The sequence below is a fragment of the Lepidothrix coronata genome, unplaced genomic scaffold (assembly GCF_001604755.1).
Source record: "Lepidothrix coronata isolate B3197 unplaced genomic scaffold, Lepidothrix_coronata-1.0 Scaffold24, whole genome shotgun sequence".
NCBI classification, from domain to species: Eukaryota; Metazoa; Chordata; class Aves; order Passeriformes; family Pipridae; genus Lepidothrix; species Lepidothrix coronata.
In genome coordinates, this window is record NW_016690204.1 from 2315986 (window position 1) to 2340047 (window position 24062).

The following is a 24062-nucleotide window of genomic DNA, read 5'->3' on the forward strand; positions in this document are numbered from 1 at the left end:
TCTCCAGGCTGAGCAATCCCAATTCCCTCAGCCTTTCACTCCTCCTAGCCCACTACTGGACTCACCACATGCTCTTTTTACCTTCTGTGTCTCTCCAGTGGTGCTTTTATTTTTTAAAATCCCTTCTACTCACTCAGTCGCTGCCTTTTAAACATATTCATGTTCTTCAGTCCGTGTGGCTGTTTGGAAATGAGTTACTCAAGTTCATTTAGGTACTAACTGTAAGCTGGATGTTTATACCCCATTTTACATTTTATTGCAGTTTGTAAACCCTGTCAGTAATTGATCAGAAATGTTCTTCAGGGAGACTGGATATGGTACGGGCAGGTCTCGGAGGGTGCTTGCTTTTGCCTTATTTCCTTTCTAGTGCTAAAACCCCAAGATTTTTCTCCTCATGGTACTGCCCATCATCCAGCTGTTTGAATGCTGGAGTGACACACACAGTGGCCAACAGATCCTTCCTAATGTGGAGCTCAGGAAGGAGCAGCTCCCTTCCTAAGCTGGAGATCACTCATTTGACTCTGTGAATAATACCTATTTCTGCCTTTAGCAGCACTAGCTCTGATACATTTGTATAATTTATAAAGCTTTAATCCCAACCTGCCTTACAGGTTGTACATAGTTAATTCTTATCACACAATGTTATCTTGAGCAAATACTTAATTTCTTTAATTGCAGTGCTAATTTATAATGCAGTCGCATTCAGGTTGAGTCTTAATTTTATGTGTGTATCACTTAACAGATGCTCTGGGGAGTAAATTCTCCTATAATTAGATTTGACATATGTTTTCCTGCAAGGTGAAATAGTTTGCGTGCTTCTAGAATAAATATTGTCTGCGGCCTGGATTTATAATCCCAGTAAACAATTGAAGATGTTGCTGGGAGTCCTCCTTGCCTCGTGTAAGCTGTGGCTTTGGGAGCCTTGTGAGTCCTCAATATTGAGTCCTTCCTAATGGCCCTTTTTTTGTTGTTGTTTTTACTCCAAAAAAGGGCAAGATCAAAGTGCAGCCTGTTCTTTCCTGCCCTTCTAGATATACAAAACAGCTGCAAAGCACAATCAGCTATTGTGGTGATATGTGCCCCAGGTCTATAAATAGATAGAGAGCTTCAGGCTGGAGCTGTGCTGCTTCAGAGGCAAGGGGATTTTTGCTTGGGGTTACTAAACATTCCCTGGCTTGTTTGTGGTTTAGAAGCATCATTTCCGAGGCTGCCATATTCCAATTGAATTGGAATTCTAAAGGATTTGGCCATGAAGGCTTTACGTGGCTTCACCGTTTGTGTTTGCATTTTCTCCTTCCCTTTCTGCTTTTTCCTTTCCCCACAACACACAAGAATTTTGCAGGTTTCTAAAGGACAGCAATTTAAACACAGACATTCAGTTGTTTACCAGTAAAATATGGCTGTGATGTATGGCCTTGGTGGGAAGTTTACAGAGGCACACGGAGAGTGAGAATCAGAACCACTTCTCATTAAATTGTGGTCTGGACTCTCCTTCAACCTGGAAACGTGGAGTGTGAGGCTCGATAAGAGCTTCATGTTCTCTTGAACTGGGAAGTGGGCGGCTGTGTGAGGACGCTCTGCCTCGCTGTGCAGCACTAATCAAATCTGCACGGCAGCTCCAGAGCCGGCAGAGCTGTTCCCAGGTTGTTTTTTTAATTCAATATGCTGCATTTTTGTTATTCATTATCTTAACTTGTAGTGGAGGAGCTGTGGAGAGTGTGAGAGCTCGGGACCTGTGAGGTGATGAGAGAAAAATTAGTGTATTGGGCAGAAGGAAGGTGTTGGAGATAATTTGGGTTTTGAGTATCCAGGAGGTGGCTGAAGCTGCCTCTGGCAGAGGTGAAGCTCTGCTCGTCTCCTTTCCTGGAAAAGCTATTGATTGCCATTGCATTTCAACAACATTAGCACCTCACAGTATCAGTCCTGCTGTCCTGCTTTAAATTTAAATGAGAAAAGGGATAAAAATAACTCCTTTGGCATTTCAGATGGGTACTTTTCAGCTGTAACCTTCGTGCTTTGAGTCAGGTGAACCGGTTCACCCCTTGAGTCTTTCTCCTTTCAGCAACTGGACTCGAAATTCGGTTTATCGTGGGTCAGGAGGGATTTAGAAGGTCTTGCCCCACATAAACATCTCACAGAAGGTGTTTTATGAAGCTTTCAATGCATAAATACAACTTCAGTATATGTGGTCAGTGTTTTCCAAGGTCATGTGAGGTTATGGTGGAAATTCCTCAGTCAGAGAGCAGAGTGGGAATTTCTAATCCACTTGTTGTTTCTGAAGAAATAGCAATCAGAACGTTGAAGGAAAAGTGTTGAAATCTCAACTGAAAACCATAGAGGAACTCAGATTTACCTGAATTGAAAGAAATCATCTAGTATGACCTTTCTTTGTGAAAATTAGGGCATGAAGTGGAATTTTTAAGTCAAATATGACGAAAACTTCCTCCTGCCTATGTATTCTTCTGCTGGATCAGTGACAATATAAACCAAACAGGCACACAGCAGATCTCTGAGGCAAACCAAACTCTTCCTGTAGTTTTCTATGCATAACCAGGTTGTTCAGGGACCTCTGGAGGTGTCTTGTCCAAACTCATGCTCAACAGAGGTTCAATTAGAGCTGTTTTTTAGGCATCTCCCCCACTGTAACTTGTCCTCACCGTGTGTCGGTCCTGTCTCAGTGCTCCTCGGAGAAGAGCCTGGCTCTGTCTTCTCCCTGCCCTCATGTTTTCTAAAGCACAGCAGAAGAGGGAGGGGGAAGCACCAAACCTTGCTCTTGAACGTTGCTTTCAAACCTTGCTTTCATGTTGAGAGAGCTACGAGCGGGGAGGACTCGGATCTCTGAGCACTGCGACTCATCCCTGGGGAGGCAAGCACAGTGGAAGAGGCTGAGAGAGGGAAATCAGTCTCCTTCCTGCAAGTGGTATGGCAGATTTTAACTGCTTTATGAGGACTTGGGCTCTTCCTTAGTGTATGTTTTGGTGGTTTCTCATGTTGGAGAGATTCTAGAATGCACCCAGAGAACTTCATCGCAAACCCTCCTGCACTTGGTGCAGTTGGTGGCTCTTCTCTGCAGCGAAAGGGTGGGCTGAGCCTGCTCAGGACAGCAGGGAATTCTCATATGGGTTGCTGGAGCCAGGGGGACATTTATTTTCTGACCATCAAGGACTTTTCTATGTGGGACTGTGGGCACATGTTTGCAGAAAGGCTCTGCAGAGGGCAACGTGCATCTTGAGGAGTGACCCTCGGGACCATTGCCTTGTGAAGCATGTCCTGATGTCTGACCTGCTGGTGGCTCTGAGCTGGTCCAGACCTGTCTTCAGGCCAGAAGTTCCCTTTGGACTGTCTGACTCCTCTCTTGTGGGATCTGCCTTATGTTGTCTCTTGAAAGCAGCATAAGACTTGGTTCCGCTCTGTGCTTGGTTTAACACAAATCAATGGTCTTACCCACCTTTTATCAGGAAAAATAGTTCCCAAAATGTAATTACAAGATGGACTCCACCTCTTCTCATTAGAATGAAACAGAGGGAATAAAAAACATGGGATATGGAGATGTGCAGGTCCATTTGGTCACAAACAAATGTAGAGGAAGGGAAAGGAACATGTTTTCATTTTCAGCCGAAGGGGTTCCTCTTGGATGCCCTGCTGCAGGCCCAGCGTGGATCTGTGTGTCCCTCTGAACACACATGGAGTGCCTGAGGAGATCCTGACCCTGGAGAGGGTCATCCAGGAGCAGTAGTGCCACCGGTGCTCCCGGAGCCGCGGGAGCACGAGGAGCTGCCGGGGGCTGGTCCAGGCGCTGCTCTGGCCACGTGTTCTGCCACTGATAATAAAGAGGATGAAGAGCCTTTGGGAAGGTCAGTGCATTCTTTGTTTTGGACTAGAGGAAGATGTTGTCCTCAAAGTTTCTTTTCCCAGAAAAGAGAAACATCGAAGCGGAAGCCTTTGGAAGGGTTGGTTTCTCAGGGCAGGTTCTGTATTTCATGCTCCTCTTTTTTGGGATCAGCCTCTTCCCAGCACTTTCAGTGCATCAGGCTAAAGAGGGCTTGGCCTCACCTCAGTACACAGTGTTTGTATTTATATTGCAACGACTACTCTGTGTCTTCCTGAAATACTGTGAGGGGTTTTTTTCCTCTGTGAGCTCTTCCTTGATGTCTGATGATGTTCTGGGCTCCTCAGCTGAACTCCCAAAATCACCTTGTTATCTTGAGCAAAGCATAGCTGCTGTGATAGATCTCACAGCAGTTCCCTGTGTGAGCTGGCAAATCTTTTCCTGAACTTGCTGTACCCTCCAGTCGATAAAGTGGCAATCTAAGAGCAGCACGGGCTTCACACCAAAAGATCCGATTCAGGCTTCAGTGAGCACAGCTGCATTTTTATTTTTTTATTATATTTTTTACCTCCAGGCTTCTGTGCTCGTTGGTTTGCCTGGGAGAGAAAGTGCAGCTCCCCTGGATGTGTGTGCACGATCAGGTCCAGCTGGAAAGACAAATGCTTTGCTTGTGCTTTGGTGCTAATGGGAGAGCAGACTTCAAATAATCAGTTTTCCTCTAAAGTAAACAACTTTTAAGCTTCTGACAGAAAAGATGAAAAGCACACCTCCTTTTAAAACCAGACCTCGCTCCTTAAGATTGTAGCAGCTTCATAAATAAAAAAAAGAAAATTAAAACTATTGTATAGGCTTCATATGAGCAATTCTTCCTTGGTAATACTATATGAATTCCACATTGTATTCTGCAAAGAGGACACCCAGCTGTTGTGTCATACCTTGGGTTGATGACTGTGACTTAGTGGAGCCCTCCAGTAATTATTAGAGAAGTATTTCCTCTCTCAGTTGAAAGTTTATACTCTCCTGCTCTGGTTTCCCAAGCAAACTCTTGCATGAAATTCCAGTGGCATGGATCAATGAGAAATTAAAATGTCCTTTCTTGGACCAGACAGCTAATTGGGAAAAAAGCTACTGAATTATGGGTTTAGTGCAAAAAGTTTGGTTTAGGTTGGATTTTGTGCTCTGCAGGAAGATAATTCTGTTCATTTTGAAGCTTTGTTTTCCTGAGAGCCATGAATGGAGGTATCCAATTTAGGGAAGTGTCCCAGGTGGAACAAACCCCACTGTATTAGCCATGTATATTTGTGAGTTTATATTTATTATAATAGACTTGTAACTCTGATTTTCCTGGTGTTTTGAAGATAACCTTAGGTGATGCTTTTTAAGGGAGAAAAATCTGTCACTTCTCTGTGATACCCACAGCACTGGTGTGCCTTCCTTTATATGAAAAATTATTTTCACTATGCATTTCTTGTTGAAAAGAGTAAAAATTAAACTTTTATTAAACAAGTTTGTTAACAGAGCCACCTAGATTTAATCATATGGGAGGGTGCTCTTTATTTTGACATCAAATTCATCTGTAATTTGTGAATTGCTGGTTTAAGGAAGGAGAGTATGCAAGAGCAACAGGGCAAGTGAAGTGCAGTCAGGTGACAATTTGGGAGGGCAAAACGTCTGCAAAGACCAGAGATCTCACTGCTCACAAAAATGATGTGAAAACTGAGATGTGGACTTGTGTGACAGAAGTTTTGATGCTGGTGACAGGGAATGTATTACTGACTAACCTATGAGCTCACCTGTAAGTCCTGCACTTACCTTAAAACCATTTCATGGCATCAGTGACTTTAATCTCATTATGTTGGGTGTTTAATTTCAATTTCCTGGAAGGAAGACATTGCAAATTGAAGAGTGATTTCAACATTGTAAATTTTTCTGGTTAGAAGCTTCCTCTGCATGTCTGAGGTGTGCAGCTGCCTTGCTTCTAAAGCAGCAAGAGCTCCTACGGGTTATCCCAGTTTTGACACCAAAAAATGTCAAAGGTTTGTTATGAAATCCTCCCTTTACATAAAATAGTTTATACAAGTGTGAGGGTAACAAAAGCATCTTGTGTTTCTCATAAAAACAAGTTCATGGTGTTTCTCAAATGCTTTTGAAAAAAAGAATTGCTCGTTATCAGATTGAAAACCCACACTTTTTAAGATGAGTAAGCTAAACCCACTGTGATTCATTGTGTTTCTCAGAAATCTCGATCCCTAACCTCAGGGAAAGAGTAATCCCACAAAATACTTCACCCTCCATTGAGGGATTTTGTTTTTGAATGCTTGGATCTTCAAATAAGTCATGAAAGACTTCATTAGGCAAGTGATTCAGTAGAAGTACAGAGAAATTGGACCTTGGAGTTGCCTCTTCCAATTCTAACCAAGTTATGGCAGGAAACAGCAACAGCAGCACAGATGCAAATACAGAGGTTGGGGAAATATTTAGCCTTGGTTTGATTTCTTTCAGTTTTGCCAAGTACAGCCAAGAGCCCTTTTTTTTAGAGTTTGATGGGGAAGAGGGTATTTCTTTTGTTTCTGTGCTTCCACGTTTTAGGGGGTTTTTTAAAGCTTTTTTCTACAGAGTCTGGCTGCAGTTAAATAAGTAGTTTTCACAAAAATCTTCTTATGGAGACCTGAAGTCTTTTCGCTCCCCCATGTCCTTTACACCTCAAAGTGATCAACTGCACATCTAAATGAGAAGTGATGTAAGTTAGGCAGGTAAAACCCCAAAAATCAAACTGGGGGGACTGGTACCCTAATTTCCATAGATCCCATAGATCCCTGGGGCTGTCTGTGTAGGCCCCTTGCAGGGCTGCTCTCTTGCTGTGTGCTGTGACACCCCTTGCAGAGCCTGGGGAGAGAGACCAGGCTTTCCTGGTGATCTCATGGTTTAATACTCGGCTGGAACTACCAGGTGGAGGGGATGTGGGAATTTGCTTGGACCCAAAGTAAGTTTTCATGACAGAAACTTTCTGTCAATAAACCTGGTATCATTTAACCATAAAGCAAGCTTCCCTAAGAATAACTTTTCCCCCTTTTCTTTGGAAGGTGTGAGGTATTTGGCATATCACGAAACTACTGTTTCTTACATGAGTTTATTAACACGTTACGCAGGGTCGTCGTCTATTTAAGGTGCAAACACAACAGAAACATTATTTATATTGTATCTGTGTAGATATGAGATGCCTTTTCCTAAGAGCTGGGAGGCTGGCTGAGTCAGTTTTCTGGAAGATTAACAGGAGGAGATAGTGGGTCTTTGTTTTTGGGTTTTGAGAGGAGATGAGTTTCCGCAGTGAACTATCTATTTATACCAGCTCAGAGCCCACTGATTTTTCACCCCGGTTGTTTTTGCATTCCAGACACATTCCTGTACTCCCCAGTAATAACTTTTAGCCCGAGGGTTTGAAATGTAATCAGCTAGTTATTAGCACAAAGTCTGAGAATGTTTTTGCAGAGGATGGAGAAATCAAATCTGGGCCATGAGCTGATGGAGGAGCTGGTTGTTGGGGGCTTGCTCTGGTATGAAGCAGCTGCCAGGATTGGGCCAAATGTGGAGAATAATAATAGATGATTTATGGAATATTCAAACCTTGGAAAACCAGAAATGCTGATTTTACCCACGTCTGGTTTATGTCACTTGAAAGATTTCTACTCACATCTCAGCTTGGTGTTAGTCTCTGCTTTGTTCTTAAAACTAGGTTTGAGTATCAGCACTGGGCAAAGACTTGCTGCTTGAAGTGTGGGGATGAACTCATTTCAAACAGGTCTGTGGAGCTGCATTTGGAGAATGTTTATTTAACTGTATGTTATTTGATGTCATTCCCATTAGTGACATGACCTAATGGTGATCAAGCAAATCCATTAAGTAGCGAGTGACAAATCTCAATATTCATTTCATCAAGTAGTTTTACCATTTGGATACCTGAAAGAGTTCATTACATATGTTCTGTATTTTATAGGCACGAATCATGTTATAATCTATCACGTTATTTGACCTGGTGAAGTACAAGTTGCTAAACTGGACAGTGATAAAGCATTTGGAGTGAGTGCACAGGAGCACAGGTTTACCTGAGGTACCCACACGTGGTTTAAGGCTGGGCACAAGATACCTGTGTTGGCTCTGAAGTCCCCTGACCCAGGTGCTTGGCTGCTCTATTCTGGGAGCTTTGAGGGATGGGCTGAAGACCCTCAACAGCTGCTTGTGTGACAGAGAATTTGTTTTCTGTCCTTGGAGTTGGGGGTGGGGGGTGTCATCACCCTTCTTGCCCATCATTGTTGTTTTCTAGTAATAAGAGAGGCAGCAAACTCCATTGGAGTGATACAGTGGGAGAGGGCAGTAGAAGATGTCCTGGAAGATCAAGGCCAGGTTGGGTGGGACTTGGAGCAACCTGGTGTAGTGGAAGGTGTCCCTGCCTGTGGCAGGGCATTGGAATGAGATGGGCTTTAAAGTCCCTTCCAACCCAAAACATTCCACTACTGTACAGTCCTTTGTTGTGGTGGTTTTCAAGCTGTTCTGGCTTGCAGACTCCTCTGGGTATGGGTGGTTTGGCTCACTTAGAGGCCAGAGTCTGAGAATCACAGGCTGGAAACAACTGAAAGTCGAATCAGCTGTTGGACAAGACTCTTCCAGGCTTGGCCATGTTTTTCCCATCTCCCTCGCTAGCCGAGAGCTCAGCATCCTTCCCGTGGAGCAGCGGGTGCTGTCCTGCAGCCATGTCCTTTGCTCCGGGTGTAGCAACACCTGGTTGGTCTCCATGGTGGGTTTAGTGCCGTGTCCTGGGTAAAAGGGCGTTGTGGATCTGAGCAGGGATCCCAAAGTGGCTGCTCTGTGAAGCGGAAGGGGCCGGTTCATGTGTGGTGTCAGGACTGGAGGTTGTCTCCGTGCTGTACACTGAGGAAATGGAAGGAATTTCAGAAACGTTTTCGCTGTGTGAATAAACATAGTTCTGGAAATATTTCCTTTTTAACCTCCTTTTTCGACTTTCAGATGCTTTCTATTTTGGGGAGGGATTGTTTTTTTATGTATTTTACTTAAGGAGGGGAAATAAACTGAAATGCTGATCCTCTGCTTGGGGGAGACACAACACCCAGTGGCTGTTCTCAGCAGGGGCTCTCAAATTAATCTCATTTTGAGCTAGAAACGCTGCAAATACTCAGTGTTGGAGTTTGCCAGTTAAAATCCAACTGTATGGTGATGGATACTTAGGTGATGGCTGCTCTTGGGAATTTCTTCTTCACCACCTCGCCCGTGTTTATACCACTGCTACATGTTGCTATTCTGAAGTGCCTCCTGCAGCAGTTTTATTTGCATTAGCTTTATTTTTCAGTTCTGAATTAGTAACCATTTAAAACTGTCAACCACATGTAAACAAGTGGTGTGTGAGTTATGAATAACAACTTACCTGGAATTACAACTGCCTGCTGGGATTGCACAAGGCCCAGGGCTGGGGGAGTTGGGAAATCACTGAACTCACCAGTGCAGTGTCATTACTCTATTTGTCTGCTTTCTTGTAGCCCATCTGAGTAAATATCCTGATGCTCCCATGATTCCTGCAGCTGTCCTGGGGGGCATTGCTGGTTTCCCATGTGTTGGAGTGTGCTGGCTTGATGCTGGCTCCTGTGATGAGCAGCATTTCTTGCAGGCTCTGTCAAAGCTGTGCTTGCTCACTGTGTAACTTGGCAGTTCTGACCAAAGAGCAACAGAACTTGGACGAGGGAAAAATACCATTATTAACTGATTTAATAACAGTAAAATGTATTTAACAAGCATTTGATCTAAACATTAATTCTTCAAACTGTGCTGGTAGGCTCTGATGATAGGTGAAAAAATGTGCATAGAATCATGGAGTGGTTTAGGTTGGGACCTTAGAGATCATCTTGCTCCCCAAACCTGCTGTGGGCAGGGACACCTTCCACTAGCCCAGATTGCTCCAAGGTCAACCTGGCCTTGGACACTTGCAGGGATGGGGCAGCCACAGCTTCTCTGGGCAACCTGTGCCAGGGCCTCCCCACCCTCACAGGGGAGAATTTCTTCCCAATATCCCATCCAACCCTGCCCTGTGTCAGTGGGAAGCCATTCCCCTGGTCCTGTCACTCCAGGGCCTTGTAAATAGTCTCTCTCCATGTTTCTTGTCAGCCCTTTCAGGTCCTGGGCTGACAAATAGGTCTTCCTGAAGTCTTCTCTTCTCCAGGCTGAACAATCCTGACTCTCTCAGCCTTTCCTTCTAGCAGAGCTGCTCCATCCCTCTGATCTTGGTGACCTCCTCTGGACTCACTCCAGCAGGTCCATGTCCTTCCTGTGCTGGGGATCCCAGATGATCTTTTTCTTTACTTTGATACAGAGATGTAACTTTAAAAACCTAATATCCTCTTATTTTTAGTGTGGGAATTGTCTACAATATGTAGATTTATTTCTTTGAATTTGGTCCCCTAAGGACAAATCCTTTATGTTCTCCGAGTATGAGTTAGTTTAATCAAGTTTAAGAGGTGTTATTCAAAGTAACAACACCGAATGTACTTCTGTAAAATTTCATAAAACATTCCCCTAGGAACAGTCAGAAATACTATTTCATAGAACCATAGAACGATTCCCATTGCCTGGAGAACATTTCTGTCTCATTCTTTTCAGGTAAGTATTTCAGGTTACTTGGAGAGTGTGAGGCTCATCTTTATGAAGATGCCCTAGTGTGTGGAGCAGAGCTGGCCAGAGTTTGTAGTGAAGCAGAACAGCAGCACCAGGGCTGTGCACTCCCTAAAGCCCTGCCCTGCCTCCTCACATCATTGCTTTTATTTTGTTGTGGCTTTTTGTCATGGGAAGAGGTGACAAGTGACACCTGTGGGTAGCCAATACTGAGGAAAGGTTACACGAGGAGGGTTGTTCTGACTAGTATGTGATGGGTATCTGGAAACATATGAATTACACTTTCCTTATATGTGGTCCCAGAGATGCCTGAGATTATATATTTCTGACATAAGTTAAACTGTGGGTGCTTGCTGTGTGTTTTCAATATTATTTCTTCAGTTGCTTGGGAAAAAAAAATCAAAAAACTACTGATGACAGGATGACACTTGGTTTTTATTTTACCTTCTAAACTCTGGACTTTGCATTTTTAGCAGTGACCAACCCAAAAAAGTTTCACATGCAGAGCCCACCAGCTTTGCACGTGGTTTTTAAGTGATTTGGGTTTACTTTGCTGTGAGTCCTTAGAGTGTGGTGCAGTCTCAGCTGAGAGCAAGGGCAGTGTCAGCTCGTGGGATTGCCCTGGTTTAAACAAAATGCTGAGTTAGCATGTCACATCCAGCTACCTGCATTATGCAAGAGGGAAAGAATTTGCCTGATTGTAGTCCTGTCAACACACAGAGATTGCACTGGTATAACAAAATCAGCTCCTAAAGTCTTGTTTAAATTGGGTCTGGTTCCTATTAAGAAGTGTTAGTCCAGAGAGCCACATGTTAGCAAGGGCCAAGCAGGCTCCAGTTGCATCAGACTATTGTTTTTTATTGGAATCCTCTTCTCCATCCTGCATGCTTGTTATTCATCAATTCCAAAGTATCAATCAAAAAGATAGGTGGCATCTTCTGGTCCTGAGTGGAATTTTGCTGGGTGGGATTTCTAATAAACTTCTAACTGCTTTCACCCTGGCCTCGCCTTTTTAGTTTACAATGAATAAATTCCCATTCCTGAGAGCCTGGAGCTGAGAAAACTTGCAGACTTGGAGTCTCTCTGTCTTTAACTTTTTAATTCCAGCTGCATGTAGTAGAGGCTGGCACGGCCATCTGCAGTTCCTGAGGTGTGCCAGCCCTATGTGGGCAGAAAATGGAATATATATGATGTCTTTCTGGAATGTTTGTGGCTTTGTATAATTGTCCCATCTACAGCAGTGGAATTATTCTTGAGAAATCCTTATCTGTCCATAGATCTCTGGTTTATAACGCTGCTGTTTGAACAGCTTGTTTGAAGTCCTTGCCTTAGAGATATCCCCCGTCCAGTTTTCAGATCTCGGTTCCCTCCCACACTAAAATGTAGCTTTAAGTTGGAAGCACTTTTTGGTTTGTAATAAAGGGAAGTTTTGGAAGTATATTCTACATATCCCCAAAGGATTGCTGCGCTCTTGGAGCGATGTGGAATGTCAGAACTTCCCACATATGCAAATTCACCAGGGAAGCGTAGCCAGATCCTGCCCGAGAGCTTGGATTGAAGAGGCTGTACAGGAAGCTATTCCCAAAGGCTTCCTCTGTCGTCCCGCTGACTCCGTGCTGTTGCCGTGCAGCAGGAATTCAGGGTACAGGCAGGGATGCACGTCAGGGATGTGTGTGATGGAGGAGCTCCAGGGGCTGAGCCGTGGCCCTGCGTTTGTTCGAGCGGAGGAGTTCGGGTTGGTTATGGCCTTGGCTGTCTGGTTTTGGACTCTGAGGTACCTTCCCTAGGAAAACTCCGAACCCACATTTGCATCCTGAACACGAAAGTGGAAGAAAAAGACTCTCTTTAATGTCTTCAAAAGACTTTGCAGTGCTGTGACCTTATCATTTTTCTCGAAGAGCAGAGCCCCCAGCCTGCCAAAACATATCTCAAACACATTTACATCTGCTTTGCATCACTGCAGCCACGCCCACAGCCTGGACCTCTCCATCCCACAGCTCCCAGTTTGCAGTAGGTGCCCCAGCAGGCTGGGCAGTGCTGGACTGAGGCTCTTGGTTTCCATCCCTGCTGCTCCATCCTTCTGCTTCTCCACCTCTGCAGTTTCTTCAGCGCTGGCCCCTTGTTCCCAGTCCAGCAGTGAAGCAAATGCTGAGTTTCTAAACGGGCTGTATTCATAGTTAAATTCAACTTCTAGTTCATTATTCTTTAAGTGTATTTTCAGAAAAGGTATTCTGTGGTTGGAATATCGTAGTTTTTGAAGCAGTTGGAACCCCCTGCAAGCACCGTGTCCCCGTGGGCTTGGGTCGCTCTTGTTTGGGCAGCTGCATTGTTCAAACATTTCATTTTCTCTCATCACACCTATTCCTTTCCAGGTGTTAAAATTAACACAGATTGCAAAGGGATGGTCAATAAATGTGAAAAATAATGTCAATAATAAGAAGAGCAAATGCCTTTTCAGGCATGTGATTGCATCATGGAATTCATTTTCATGACCAAGACTTCGAGGGTTTACAGGAGGGTCGATCAGTGTCAGGAAAAGCCAGACAGTATCTTTACCAGTTAATCCCAAATGAGGCCCTCTTTTTAGCTTTAAATGTAGGCACATCATATACCTCTTAGGTTTTGGGAGGAACCCTTAGGATAGAGAGAACCTTTCCTCTGCAGCACGCCGCTAAATTTGCAGGACTTCAAGCTTCCCTTGCAGAGCACACTCTTACCCCTGGCAGGACTGCAAAGTCCCAGACTCACCTTTCCTCAAACCTGCTTTTCTTTCCTGTTAAGGTGTCAAGCTGTGGGTTGTATTGAGGTAAAAAAATGTGTTCAAAACCCAGAGTGGTTGCGGAGAACAGGCTCATCTGCTGTTTGCTCTCAGGCCACGGTCCGTGGCACAGGTGGAGCAGAACGTGAACACGGGCAGTTGTAAACCCCAGGGTGAGGATCAGTCTCGCTCCTCAGCCCATCTTTCATTTGCCAGCAGAGTTTAAAAATATAAATTTAAAATGTAAATATATTCCTGAGCCAGCAGTGGCAGCTGGACCCATGTGTTTGAGCTGCATGTCTGTGCTGGATTTGCCCAGGCCTTTTTTCCCCCGAGTTTTTTGTTTGGTTGGGTTATTTTATCTCACCCAGGTTGAGAAGAAGATAAAAGAGACTGAAGGAGGATGGGCCGCCAGGCTGCAACTTCGTTTCTGCAGTTTAGCCATAAATGTAAATTGTGGGTTTGGGTCTAGGATTCCCCACTTAAAACTGGCAGATGCTGAATACCAAAATTACACATGTGTTGTTGATCAGCATTTTCCAAACCTGCTGATGTCTCTTAGCTGATCAAAAGGAAGTATTTTGCTAAACAAAAGAGGCATAAGGAAAACAGCGGTTTTCCATAATTCAGAAGATGCCTCTGGTTTCTCTGGCTCTTTGGAGATTATGAGGATAGGTTTAGGGGTTTGTTTTTTTGTAGTTTCTTTTGTCTTTCCAGTCTATAAAGTTCTGTTTCTTATTACCATTGTTTCTGCTTTCCAGAGACCTAAGATAGCAAGTTGGCTCAGAAATTCCCTTTCTCATTTTAGCCACAGGAAATGTTGCTCCATTAATTCAAAGTGCTTTTCCAGGTAGGCTGGGAATTTTGTTGGAATCCAGGTGTTTTGGGTTATGTGCTTTTATTTGCACTGAGCTGGAAGTGGTTTCTACAGGTTAGAGGGTGGGACTTGCTTCATTGCTTTGCAGGTTGGGGAAAATTATTTCTTGTGAAGTCATCCAGTGTCCTCTTGCTCAGTCCTGCAGTGTGACCACCACACTGCCTGCTGATGGAAAAGACAGTGATGTGCTTCTGGCTTTCAGCTATATCCATGAAGTATCTGGAGATAAGAAACTGGAATTCACATGCAACTCTTATGAGTATTTTTAGGGCTCTAAAGAAAAAACCTTCATTAATTCTTTTTCATGTTATTCTACGTAGCCGTTCAGAGCAGTCAGATGTGTTGTGCCTGCCTTTCCTGGTGCTTCCACAACTGTTTTCCAAGAAGGATAGATATGATGATGTGAGGGTCTTTAGTTTGTATCTGATAATATTTAAATGTTCAGTAAACCTCTGTGGTGTGTGATGTTACACACAAACCACCACGTGGAAAGAGCAGAAATTGGTCAGCGTTTATTGGGATTATAAATCAACCCATTGGATTGGGTTTATTAACATAAGTCGTCCTTAGTTTTGTGTGAAGAAATCTTCTGGCTTTGGCTTGCAGGGACCAGGTTGCTTTAATTGTGAGGAGCACAGGAGGAAGGGACTGTGCAAGGCAGGACAGTTGTGCCTGTGGTTCTCAGCACCAACCTGTCCTGCTGGGTTTGGAGATGAGATGGGGGTGTGGGATGTGGGGCTCTCCTCGTACCTGGAGGAAGGTTGATGAGAGGAGAGCTGTGCCTGAAAGAGAAGCGAGTCACAGAATCACAGAATCATTAAGGTTGGAAAAGCCCTCCAAGATCATTGAGTCCAACCTGTGACCGATCACCGCCTTGTCAAGAAGACACTACGTGCCATGTCCAGTTGTTTCTTGAACACCTCCGGGGATGGTGGCTCCAACACACCTTCCTGGACAGCCCCTTCCAGTGCCTGACAACCCTTTCCGTGAAGAAATTCTTCCTGATGTCCAACTTAAACCTCTGCTGGCACAACTTGAGGCTGTTTCCTCTCCTCCTGTGCCTTGTTCCCTGGGAGCAGAGCCCGACCCCCACCTGGCTCCCCCCTCCTGTCAGGGAGTTGCAGAGAGCGAGAAGGTCCCCCCTGAGCCTCCTTTTCTCCAGGCTGAACAACACCAGCTGGGGACGTTTTCTAAAAGAATGAAGTAAATGTGTATTTGCTGCCTAATCATGGAAACGTTTTCTAATCCTCTCAGAGAAAAAACTGTTTAACTTAACTGGGAAAGTGGTGAAAAAGGTGAAGGTCTAGAAAAGTAAAAATGAGGGACCTGTGGGTTTGTGGTCAGAAGCAGGAAAAGCAGCACCCTGTGGGTACGTGGGGTGGGAGCTCTGACAGCCTTGCAGCTGGAGTAGGGACAAGATACCCAGTTCAGTACTCCTTCCTTTCTCCACGAGCTTTCCTGAGGAGTGAGGGAGACCAGCCTGGTTTGGTTGCTGTGCCCAGTGGTGTTTAACCACAGCTGCTGGTAGTTCCATCAGGAAATCGGATAAACTCCGCCTGGCACAGCCCGTTGGGCACAGCTGGCAGCTGGGGTTGGGAGAGTTTCCCCTCTTGGAGCATCTCATGGAAGCTCTGCCCTCTCTGTTCAGCATGGCCAAGGTGTTTGATCATCTGCCCAGGCCCCTGCTGGGGAGGAAGGTGCTGCAAGCACTTACCCTGGGAGTGGCCTCTGGGCATGGCCTGTGCACTGCACAGTCCCACGAGTGCTGGGCTGCTGCAGAGCTTCAAGCACAAGTTGATAAATATTTTTTTCCCCCAATTGTTGACATGCTTTCTCTCCAGACAGTCTAATTACAATGCACTTGCTTCCTTCAAATTAAAACCATACCTGCAGGCCTTTACCTGTGAAAGCCAGAACTTAAAGTTGAGCTGCAAAGTCAGAGCGACTTCTTGGGGCTGTGGTGAGGAGTCAGTACCAGGGCAGTGTCTCTGCTCTCACAGCTGGGACAGTTCAGTGATTGGAAAGTGTTTTGCAGGGCTGTCACAGCCCCTGGTTTGTATTGACCAGTCTTGTTGCCCAGGTGGCATTTCTCTGAGCTCTTGCTTCTCTCTTCATTTCTGCTTCCACAAGTTCTTTAATCGCAAAATTAATTGAGGCTTTAAGGGGAAAAGCTTTGTGAAGTTATTTTTGGTGTAACAGTCTTTTGACAAATAAAGGTTGCAGAAGAGGGGAGAGAACATTTTTATATAAATAGCGACCCTTATTTACATTTACAGTTGCACATGTCTTGGCACCACCTTCAGCTTGGGCGCTGGGTACCACTTTTGAAGATGCTTCAGTTGATGTCTATTGTGTATTATGACCTGTATTATGCACCTTCCAGTGCCTAAAGGGGCTCCAGAAGAGCTGGAGAGGGGTTTGGACAAGGGCCTGGAGGGACAGGACCAGGGGGAATGGCTTCCCACTGCCCGAGGGCAGGGTTAGATGGGATATTGGGAAGGAATCCTTCCCTGCACGGGGCCCTGGCACAGGTTGCCCAGAGAAGCTGTGGCTGCCCCATCCCTGGAAGTGTCCAAGGCCAGGTTGGACGGGGCTTGGAGCAACCTGGGCTAGTGGAAGGTGTCCCTGCCCATGGCAGGGGGTGGAACAAGATGAGCTTTAAGGTCCCTTCCCACCCAAACCATTCCATGATTTTATGACTGAGCAGTTGTGGATGTCAGCAGGACACACCAGAGTTGCTGTGAAGGGTCAGTGGCTGGGCTGAGCTCCTGTGAGTTCAGAGGGGTTTTGTGGTGTGAAATCCCATCTCCCAACTCAGTAGGTGAGAGAGCTGTGCTGGGGAGGAGGAAGAGGTTTGTGTGAATTCCCTGTACAAGAGTGAGTCTAATAAAGTGAGAAAATAGTCCCCATAAATACAGATTTGGCAACTGTTGAATGTTAAAAATAGGAGAGAGTATTTTCTACTGAAAATCATCTTTAGATTCAGCAGCACCTTGGACCCAAAGGATACTAAATCTCCTGGGCTGAGGGTATTCCCTATATTATTTATTGCATGAACATTAGACTAGGTTAGTGCTTGAAAAATCATTTAAGATTTGGCCAGATAAAAAAAAGAAAACCAACACAGGAAAGTTAGAGAGAAGCCAAAAAGAGACTGCAATTAGAGGTAAATACATTTCGGGGGGGTTTTTTGGTTTGGTTGGGGGGGTTTTTTGGTATTTTTTTTTTAATTATTATTTGACTGTCACGTTACATTCCAGAAATCACAGTTCAAAATTTAGTTTACAGAGCAGGTCAGAGTCTGATGAAATGGTGTGGCAGCATCTTTCATTGTGTGAGGAAACCTCACTGTAGGTGTCTGTTTCCTTTCCCTGGAGTGGCAGTGCCTGAATATCAATACTTGCACTCCCAGATTTTTGGCAAAGTGCAGAGAGGGTGTCTTTAAAAGGCATGGAGAAAACTTCCTCCTGTCTTTCTAAAAAGAGAAAGCAAGAGCTGATGGGTTGCAGAGGAGCACAACCCAGGAGTGAGTTACCCATCAGTGCAGGAAGGAGCTCAAGCCAGTCCTGAACTGCAGAGCCCTTGTTATGACCTTGCTGGCTGCTTGTATCAGTCATATAAAATGAGATATTAAATTATTGAAAGTGAAGAGTTAACAATGTCCATCACAGACTGCAGCAGGAGATTAAACCACTTTCTAGCTGGGAAGGGACTTTTGCCCTGCCCTGGCAGTGACAGGCACTGGGGTTCTCACAGGGAGGCAGTTTTCTTGGAAATTCCAGCTTTGTGAGGTGAGATACTGCAGAAGGAGAGGGGGGTGAAAATAGAGCTCAGGTAGTTCTGTAAATTTAATTATGGGGAGAAATGTGATTAAATGGCTAAACCATGGGGACTCTAAGGGAAATGATGGGAAGATAAATAGAGAAGGAACAGCATTATTACAAAGGGAGTGTAATCAATACAGTTTGGATTTTGTTACATCAGGGTAAGGAATATTGCTGTGTCCCAGCACAGAGGGATGGTACTGGAAAGCATGGAATGAGAAAAGGAAGCTCACCTGTTGGTTAAACTGCACATACTGCAACTAAACAGGTGAAGTGATCCATGGAGGGAGGAACAGGGATATATAACAAAAGTGGGATTATATTTTTATTAAATGAGTCAGTAAGGCCACAACTGAAATATTGCCATTTTTTTGGTGTCTTTTTGAATTGGTGCTGAAGAGGGTTTCAAAAGCATTTGACTTTCATTAGATAGAGACGTGAGAAGCATCAATATGTTTGCCAGAGAGAAGGGAATTTTGCTGTCTGCTGTCAACAGAGGGATAAAAAGTTTCAGTTCCAGACAGGTGAAACATCAAAAATTGAAACTCGAATGTTATTTTGCCAAGGAATTGCTTATCAGTATTTGAGTTAATCCCCCCTCCCCTGTAGGAGCAGACATGCCATCTTTAACAGCTGCAGGGAGGGACGTAAAAATGGGATTAGATTGGCATAACAGCAACTCCTGACCCGAAGTCTGAGGATAAATGAGCTGAAAGGAAGGTGTAAATGCCTGAATTAGGGACTTGAAGGACCAGGACATCTCTTCTCTCCTTTTCCCCGTTCCTTCCCACTAATTCCCTGAGAGGGTTTTCCTGCTGCAGCCAGGGATGGTGGAGTCACTCCTGTGGCCCATCCCAGTGTTCCCAGGGATGGGCAGGAGGGAGCCCCATCCTCTGCCTGTGCTCTGCAGCCACCAGCTTTTCTCACACCACCAAAACCTGCTGGAATTCCGCCTGGCATGTTTGCACACGGCCTTATTTATGCTCTTGTTTATTTTTGTGCATGCAGAAAATAATCCGTGTGAGTGCCTGCATAGGATTTTTGTGTCGTTGTTAGGAGTATTTTTTAGTGGTTGGGATGGTTCTCTGTTTTTTTTAAGTTCAGAGAACTGCCTGATAAAAGAAAAGCAAACTGAGCAAAGGAGCCAAGTACAGAAATTTACTGTTTCTTTTAAAATTCAGGACTAATAAACCCACAGTGGACATCTCACCTGTTGTTATTCTGTCAAAAATATCCTTTACGAATGCTGCCATGTCAATATTCAGAGCAGTTGAATTAAAGAAATAAGTGTTTTGGCTCAGTGTGCAGGAGCTGTTAGTCTTTGTAACACTTGGAGGTTTTCAGACCTGGCAGTCCAGTGAAGGAAATGGCTTGTGTTTCTCAGAGATTCGTGATGTGGCTCATTTTTCCTCCAGGGCAGAAAATGCTGTCTGCATTAAATGAGTTTGTTGGGGGGTGGGTTGCTGTAGCTCATTCCCTGTCTTTGCTTCCAAGAGCCACCTCTGGAAAAAGCAGAATTTGAGGATAAAGCCTGCCAGAGTACAGATTTGCTATCAGCCACTTCGAGGTTGTGTTTCAGCATTTATTTTGAATAAATATAGGGGAGTAAAAGGTTGAGCTTGGCCTTTGGAAATAACACTCCAAGCACCTCATAGCATTTTCTTCCTTGCCCTGTCTTGAGTTACTTGGTTGCACAGCAACACGCACCGAAAGTTGCACTTTCAAATAAAATATCAGCTCCTCTGCTTATTCCTTTGGTATTGTCACATGACTTCACTGATGTAAACGTGCAGCACGGTGCTGTGGATGTTTTTCCATACTCCATACACCACTTGTGTGGAAAATGTCAGTGTTGGTTGTACTAATTCCCTGGGGTGTGTAGAAGGAGGAAGAATACTCTTCCCAAATAATACATCTTGGTTTACCCCATTACAGCTCTCCTCCATTAATGACTCTTTTTTATACCGGAATATTTCCGACTCAGCGTAGGAGTTGCTTTGTGAAGTGTCACAGAGTCCCAAGGAATACTGAAGCAAATTTAATTCTCCTATCATAAGGATTTAATAACAAACAAAGCATTAGATAGGCCACGTTGGTAAAGTTGAAAGGTTTTTACACCTCTTCATTTTCCAAAACTTTGAAAAAATAACCTTTTTTTTCCTTCTTTGCTCTCCTGTTGGCTCCACACAAAACCTGTGCTGTGATTCTGCAGGATATTGGCTTTTCTCTGTCCCATTTCAAATGACCCCTTTTGAGTATCACTCCTTATGCAGGGATGTGATGGGGCTGGGGAGCATGAGAAAGGAATAAAGAGATTTTTAGAGTCCTTGCTGCCAAACCCAACCCTTTCGGCCGACTTCAAAGCCTGGGGGGCAGAGTGGGTGCTGTCAATGTGGCCGTGGGCTGGTGTGTTTGCCAGGGAAGGAGAGGACAAGGTGGTGGATTCTGCTTTCCCAAACCCATTTTTAATGTCTGGTTTACTGTGGCCTTTTCCCTTTTTCCTCGGTGTGGAGCTCAACCTGGAGGTAATTTTACTGCATGCAGCAGATTGACAAAATAATTCTGCTGCACAGCACGGTAAGACATAAAAAGTGCCTTTTCAAAAATACAATAAACAAAGAAAAGATGTTTGTTTAGGAAAAAAAAAAAGGAGGAGTAATAGGAGTAGAGAAGTAATCCTGTTGCTTTAAGGTAGCTTTTAAAAATAGAAGTAGTAAGTTATTGCTTCAGCTTTTGCCACACTAAACATACAATTGTAAGCTGATTGTGGTGAATTCCTCACTCGACAGCCCCCATCGATGGAAGTTTGAAGGACAGGGCCTGACATCTGGAAGCCAGCAGCAGCTCAGGATTTTATTAAGCAGCACTGCCAAATAAAATCCAAGCACTACAATAAATGATTTAAAAATGAAGATTGGCTGTGGGGCAGCATCTCAAAGACAGAGCGAGTGAGGTGGAGTTCTGAGCACTGTGTGGGAGCACCAGGGCTTTCCCCTCAGCTCTGGAGCCTGAGGGGGACATGGTGGATGTGGCTGTGGGTTTCTGTGGTGGTTGGAGTGCTCAGGAGTTGGGAGATATGACTGGAATAGACGGAGAAACTGCAAAATTGCTGTCGGTGTGCCTGGCTTACATTTATTGGAAAGGTTACGGCCGAAGAATGGTCGGTGTTGTGTATTACAGAGCTAACCCGAGGTTTATAGAATATGATTTTTCATCTGTGAAGAAGGTTATGAGAGAGTGAGTGACCTTATCACCCAGAGCAGAAACCTGCCCTCTTCCACAGGCTGCAACTGGACATATTTATTTCCAGCGTTCACCCCGTGGACAGAGGCAGTCGAGTGCAGTCGATGGTGTGACAGTCGGCTCTGGCTGTAACTGGGTGACAGGTGTCAGGGCAGGGAGGGGACACAGAGCTGACCCACATGGGAGCCAGCAGCCATCCCATGAGCCAGGGGCAGCATCCCGAGGGACACTGGGATCTGGCAGCGCAGAAGAACGAGCGCTTTCCCCTTCTGCACGCTGGTGACCTCCACGCTTTTCAGGGCACGTCGCTGCCTTTCAGCGCTGAGCAGGAGATTGCCCATCCAGTGGCAATAAAATGAACTCCTCTGAATTCAGAAAGCAGTGATTAACAGCTCCTTCTTAGTCTTTGTGTCTAGAAATAATCCAGAACATCACAAGGCAAAGTTCAAGGAAGTAGAAGAAGTGATATGCTAAACAAAATCCCAAGCTTTCATTTTTTGAACAGGTTTTTGATACAGCTCAGCTTGATACAACCTGCTATTTACCAGCCTGGCCTTTAATATTGGATCTGCTTCCCAATTATGCTTCAATTCATACACCAGTTGCAGAGGGCGTGTGTGGGTGTACGTGCGAGAGAGGGAGATTGATTTTGTTCTTTAAAAATGTGAAGTCTGCACTAACTCTGAAAACCCATCAGAATTTCTAGCACTTAAATGCCATTTCCTTTCTCAGTGTGCTACCAGCACCAAGTGATGCTCACGACAACTCCCTGGCAAGTGGAGCAATGCATGCTGGTTTTCAGAAGGAGAATATTAATACAGATATCAGTGAAAACCAGGCTGCAGATCCTTTCCACAAGTAAAGGGTTAATGTGAGAGCTCAAATTACAACTTGGAAGCGAATACATAAGGTCTTAGCTGTGTTTTTCAGAAGCAGATGAGTGAAAATGGAATAAAGAAAGTACATTTCGGTCCTGGCTGTTGCTGTGTGTTTGAGTCGTCCCTTGTGCCTGGGCAGCAGGTTTGGGTAACCCTACATGCCACCACTTCACACACAACGTCTTTTCATATTTCTGGTTGTTCTTCCCAGCCTTTTCCTGTGTGCTGTATTCCCGAGCCTTGGCAGTGCTTTGGGAGTCACTGTATTTCATATCTGAGAAGCCCAAAGGAGTGTTGTCTTTGTCTTTCTGCAGCTCTGACTGTTCATTTCTATTTTCTGCAGGTTTGAAGACCTATCTGATCTCAGGTCAGAAGGTGAGGGAGCCCCACTGCAGCTGCTCACAGGCATTGCTTCCTGGCTTGGAGTCCACAGAGGGAGCCAGGACACAGGGAGCATCCTCAGCTGAGAACTCCAGAGACTCCACTGAGCCTCTCAAACAGGTGGAGAAACCAAAGGTGAGTTCTGATCTCAAAGACCAGCAGCACAGACCTCAAACCAGGCAAACCAGGGATGGGGAAACCTTACAGGCTTGTTTATGCACTGCTTTACATACATATGTGTGTATGTATGTATTTGTTTATATACATGGAGTGACAAAACATGGTTTGAGGGAGGAAAAAAATTACCAAGTAAAAATTCCACTCACCAAATGACAGGCAATCCCTGAAGTAAGGTGAGCACTTTTTAAAGGTGGTTTCAAAGAAGTATTTCCTTTTATATTTCAGGACTGAGAGGTCAGTGCTGCTTTTTCCATGGTCTGGATTTTATGCGGGGGAAAAAGAACGTGATTTATGCAGCTACTGTAACTTTTGTGATTTTCTGCTTTTGCTGCTCCTGCCATTCCTCTGTCATGCAGGTTGTGTACCTGTGAGCCTTTTTATGGGTATTTAACAGACATCCCTGCAGAAAGATAACGGGATTGCTTGTGTGGTGGGAGAAAACGCTCTGAGGGACTGTGACATTGTTATATCTGTTTGCTCTAGAAACCTGTGTCTAGAGCTGAGGGCAAGGATTTGTATGGATTCAGCTCTGAGGAATGATGACACTTTGTTATGTTCACACCTCTCCCAAGATCTCTTGACAAGGAAATCTGTGAAACAATGTGTATTGCTTCAGAGCTTTGCTGTTACTCTCCATCCTTCAGCTCAGAACAGATTTCCCAAACAACAGATGTCCATTCTCTCTTTTCACTCGTGCTAAGAATTCCTTATCCTGGGCTGCCTGAGCTGGGCACAGATGTCAGAACCAGGGTCCCTGTCCTTAGACTTCAGTGTGTTCAGTCCTGACTGGATCCCTTCAACACAAGTTTGAGATTGAGCTGGTGGAGTTCACGTGGGGATGATTTTTGTGCTACTCCATTTTTACTCCTTGTTTGTTTGTTGTCTGGATTAGGAGAGCATGAGTAGGGCCCCTTTACCCTGCCTCTGCACGTGGGTTTATGTTTTGCAGTAAGGGCACTGCATTACAAGTCAGATCAGCTGCACTGTCCAAAGTCAAGTGAGCTCCTTAGAGAGCAAGCCAGGCCTGTTTAACTGCAGAAGGCAGCTGTAGCCAACTTTATCCCTCTACAAAATATGCACTGTCTGTGGTTTGACAGCATCCAAGTTGCTGGTGATACGTTTCTATTCCTTCTCCTGTGTAAGAAAGAATATATTTGGCACCCTCCAGGCACCAGCTTTCCGTCTCCTTCTTACCTTTCAGCGAAAGCACCAGCAAATAAGGCAGGAAAATACATCTTAGAGTGGGCGGGGAGCTGTCCAAATGAACCTGTGAGCACTGCCCAGTGCGTGACCGTGCACGAGCCCAGGTGTGACAGTGAGGGTGGAAACTCCTTCATTTCAAGCAGTGAAGGAAGAATGTGCCAGTTGGAGCAGCATTGCTGAGCTGTCTCTCTGGAGCAGAAGGGGAAGAGAAGGG

The 24062-nt window shown here is 44.8% G+C and overlaps 1 protein-coding gene across 2 annotated transcripts in view; it reads left to right on the forward strand.

Moving 5' to 3' along the window:
- ADCY9 (adenylate cyclase 9) overlaps positions 1-24062 on the forward strand; it is an 85843-nt gene that overhangs the window by 24618 nt on the left and 37163 nt on the right. For both annotated transcript variants that reach the window (XM_017808802.1, XM_017808803.1), the window contains exon 2: positions 22428-22600. In XM_017808802.1, the coding sequence (XP_017664291.1) occupies positions 22428-22600 (173 nt within the window). The remainder of the gene's footprint in view (positions 1-22427; positions 22601-24062) is intronic.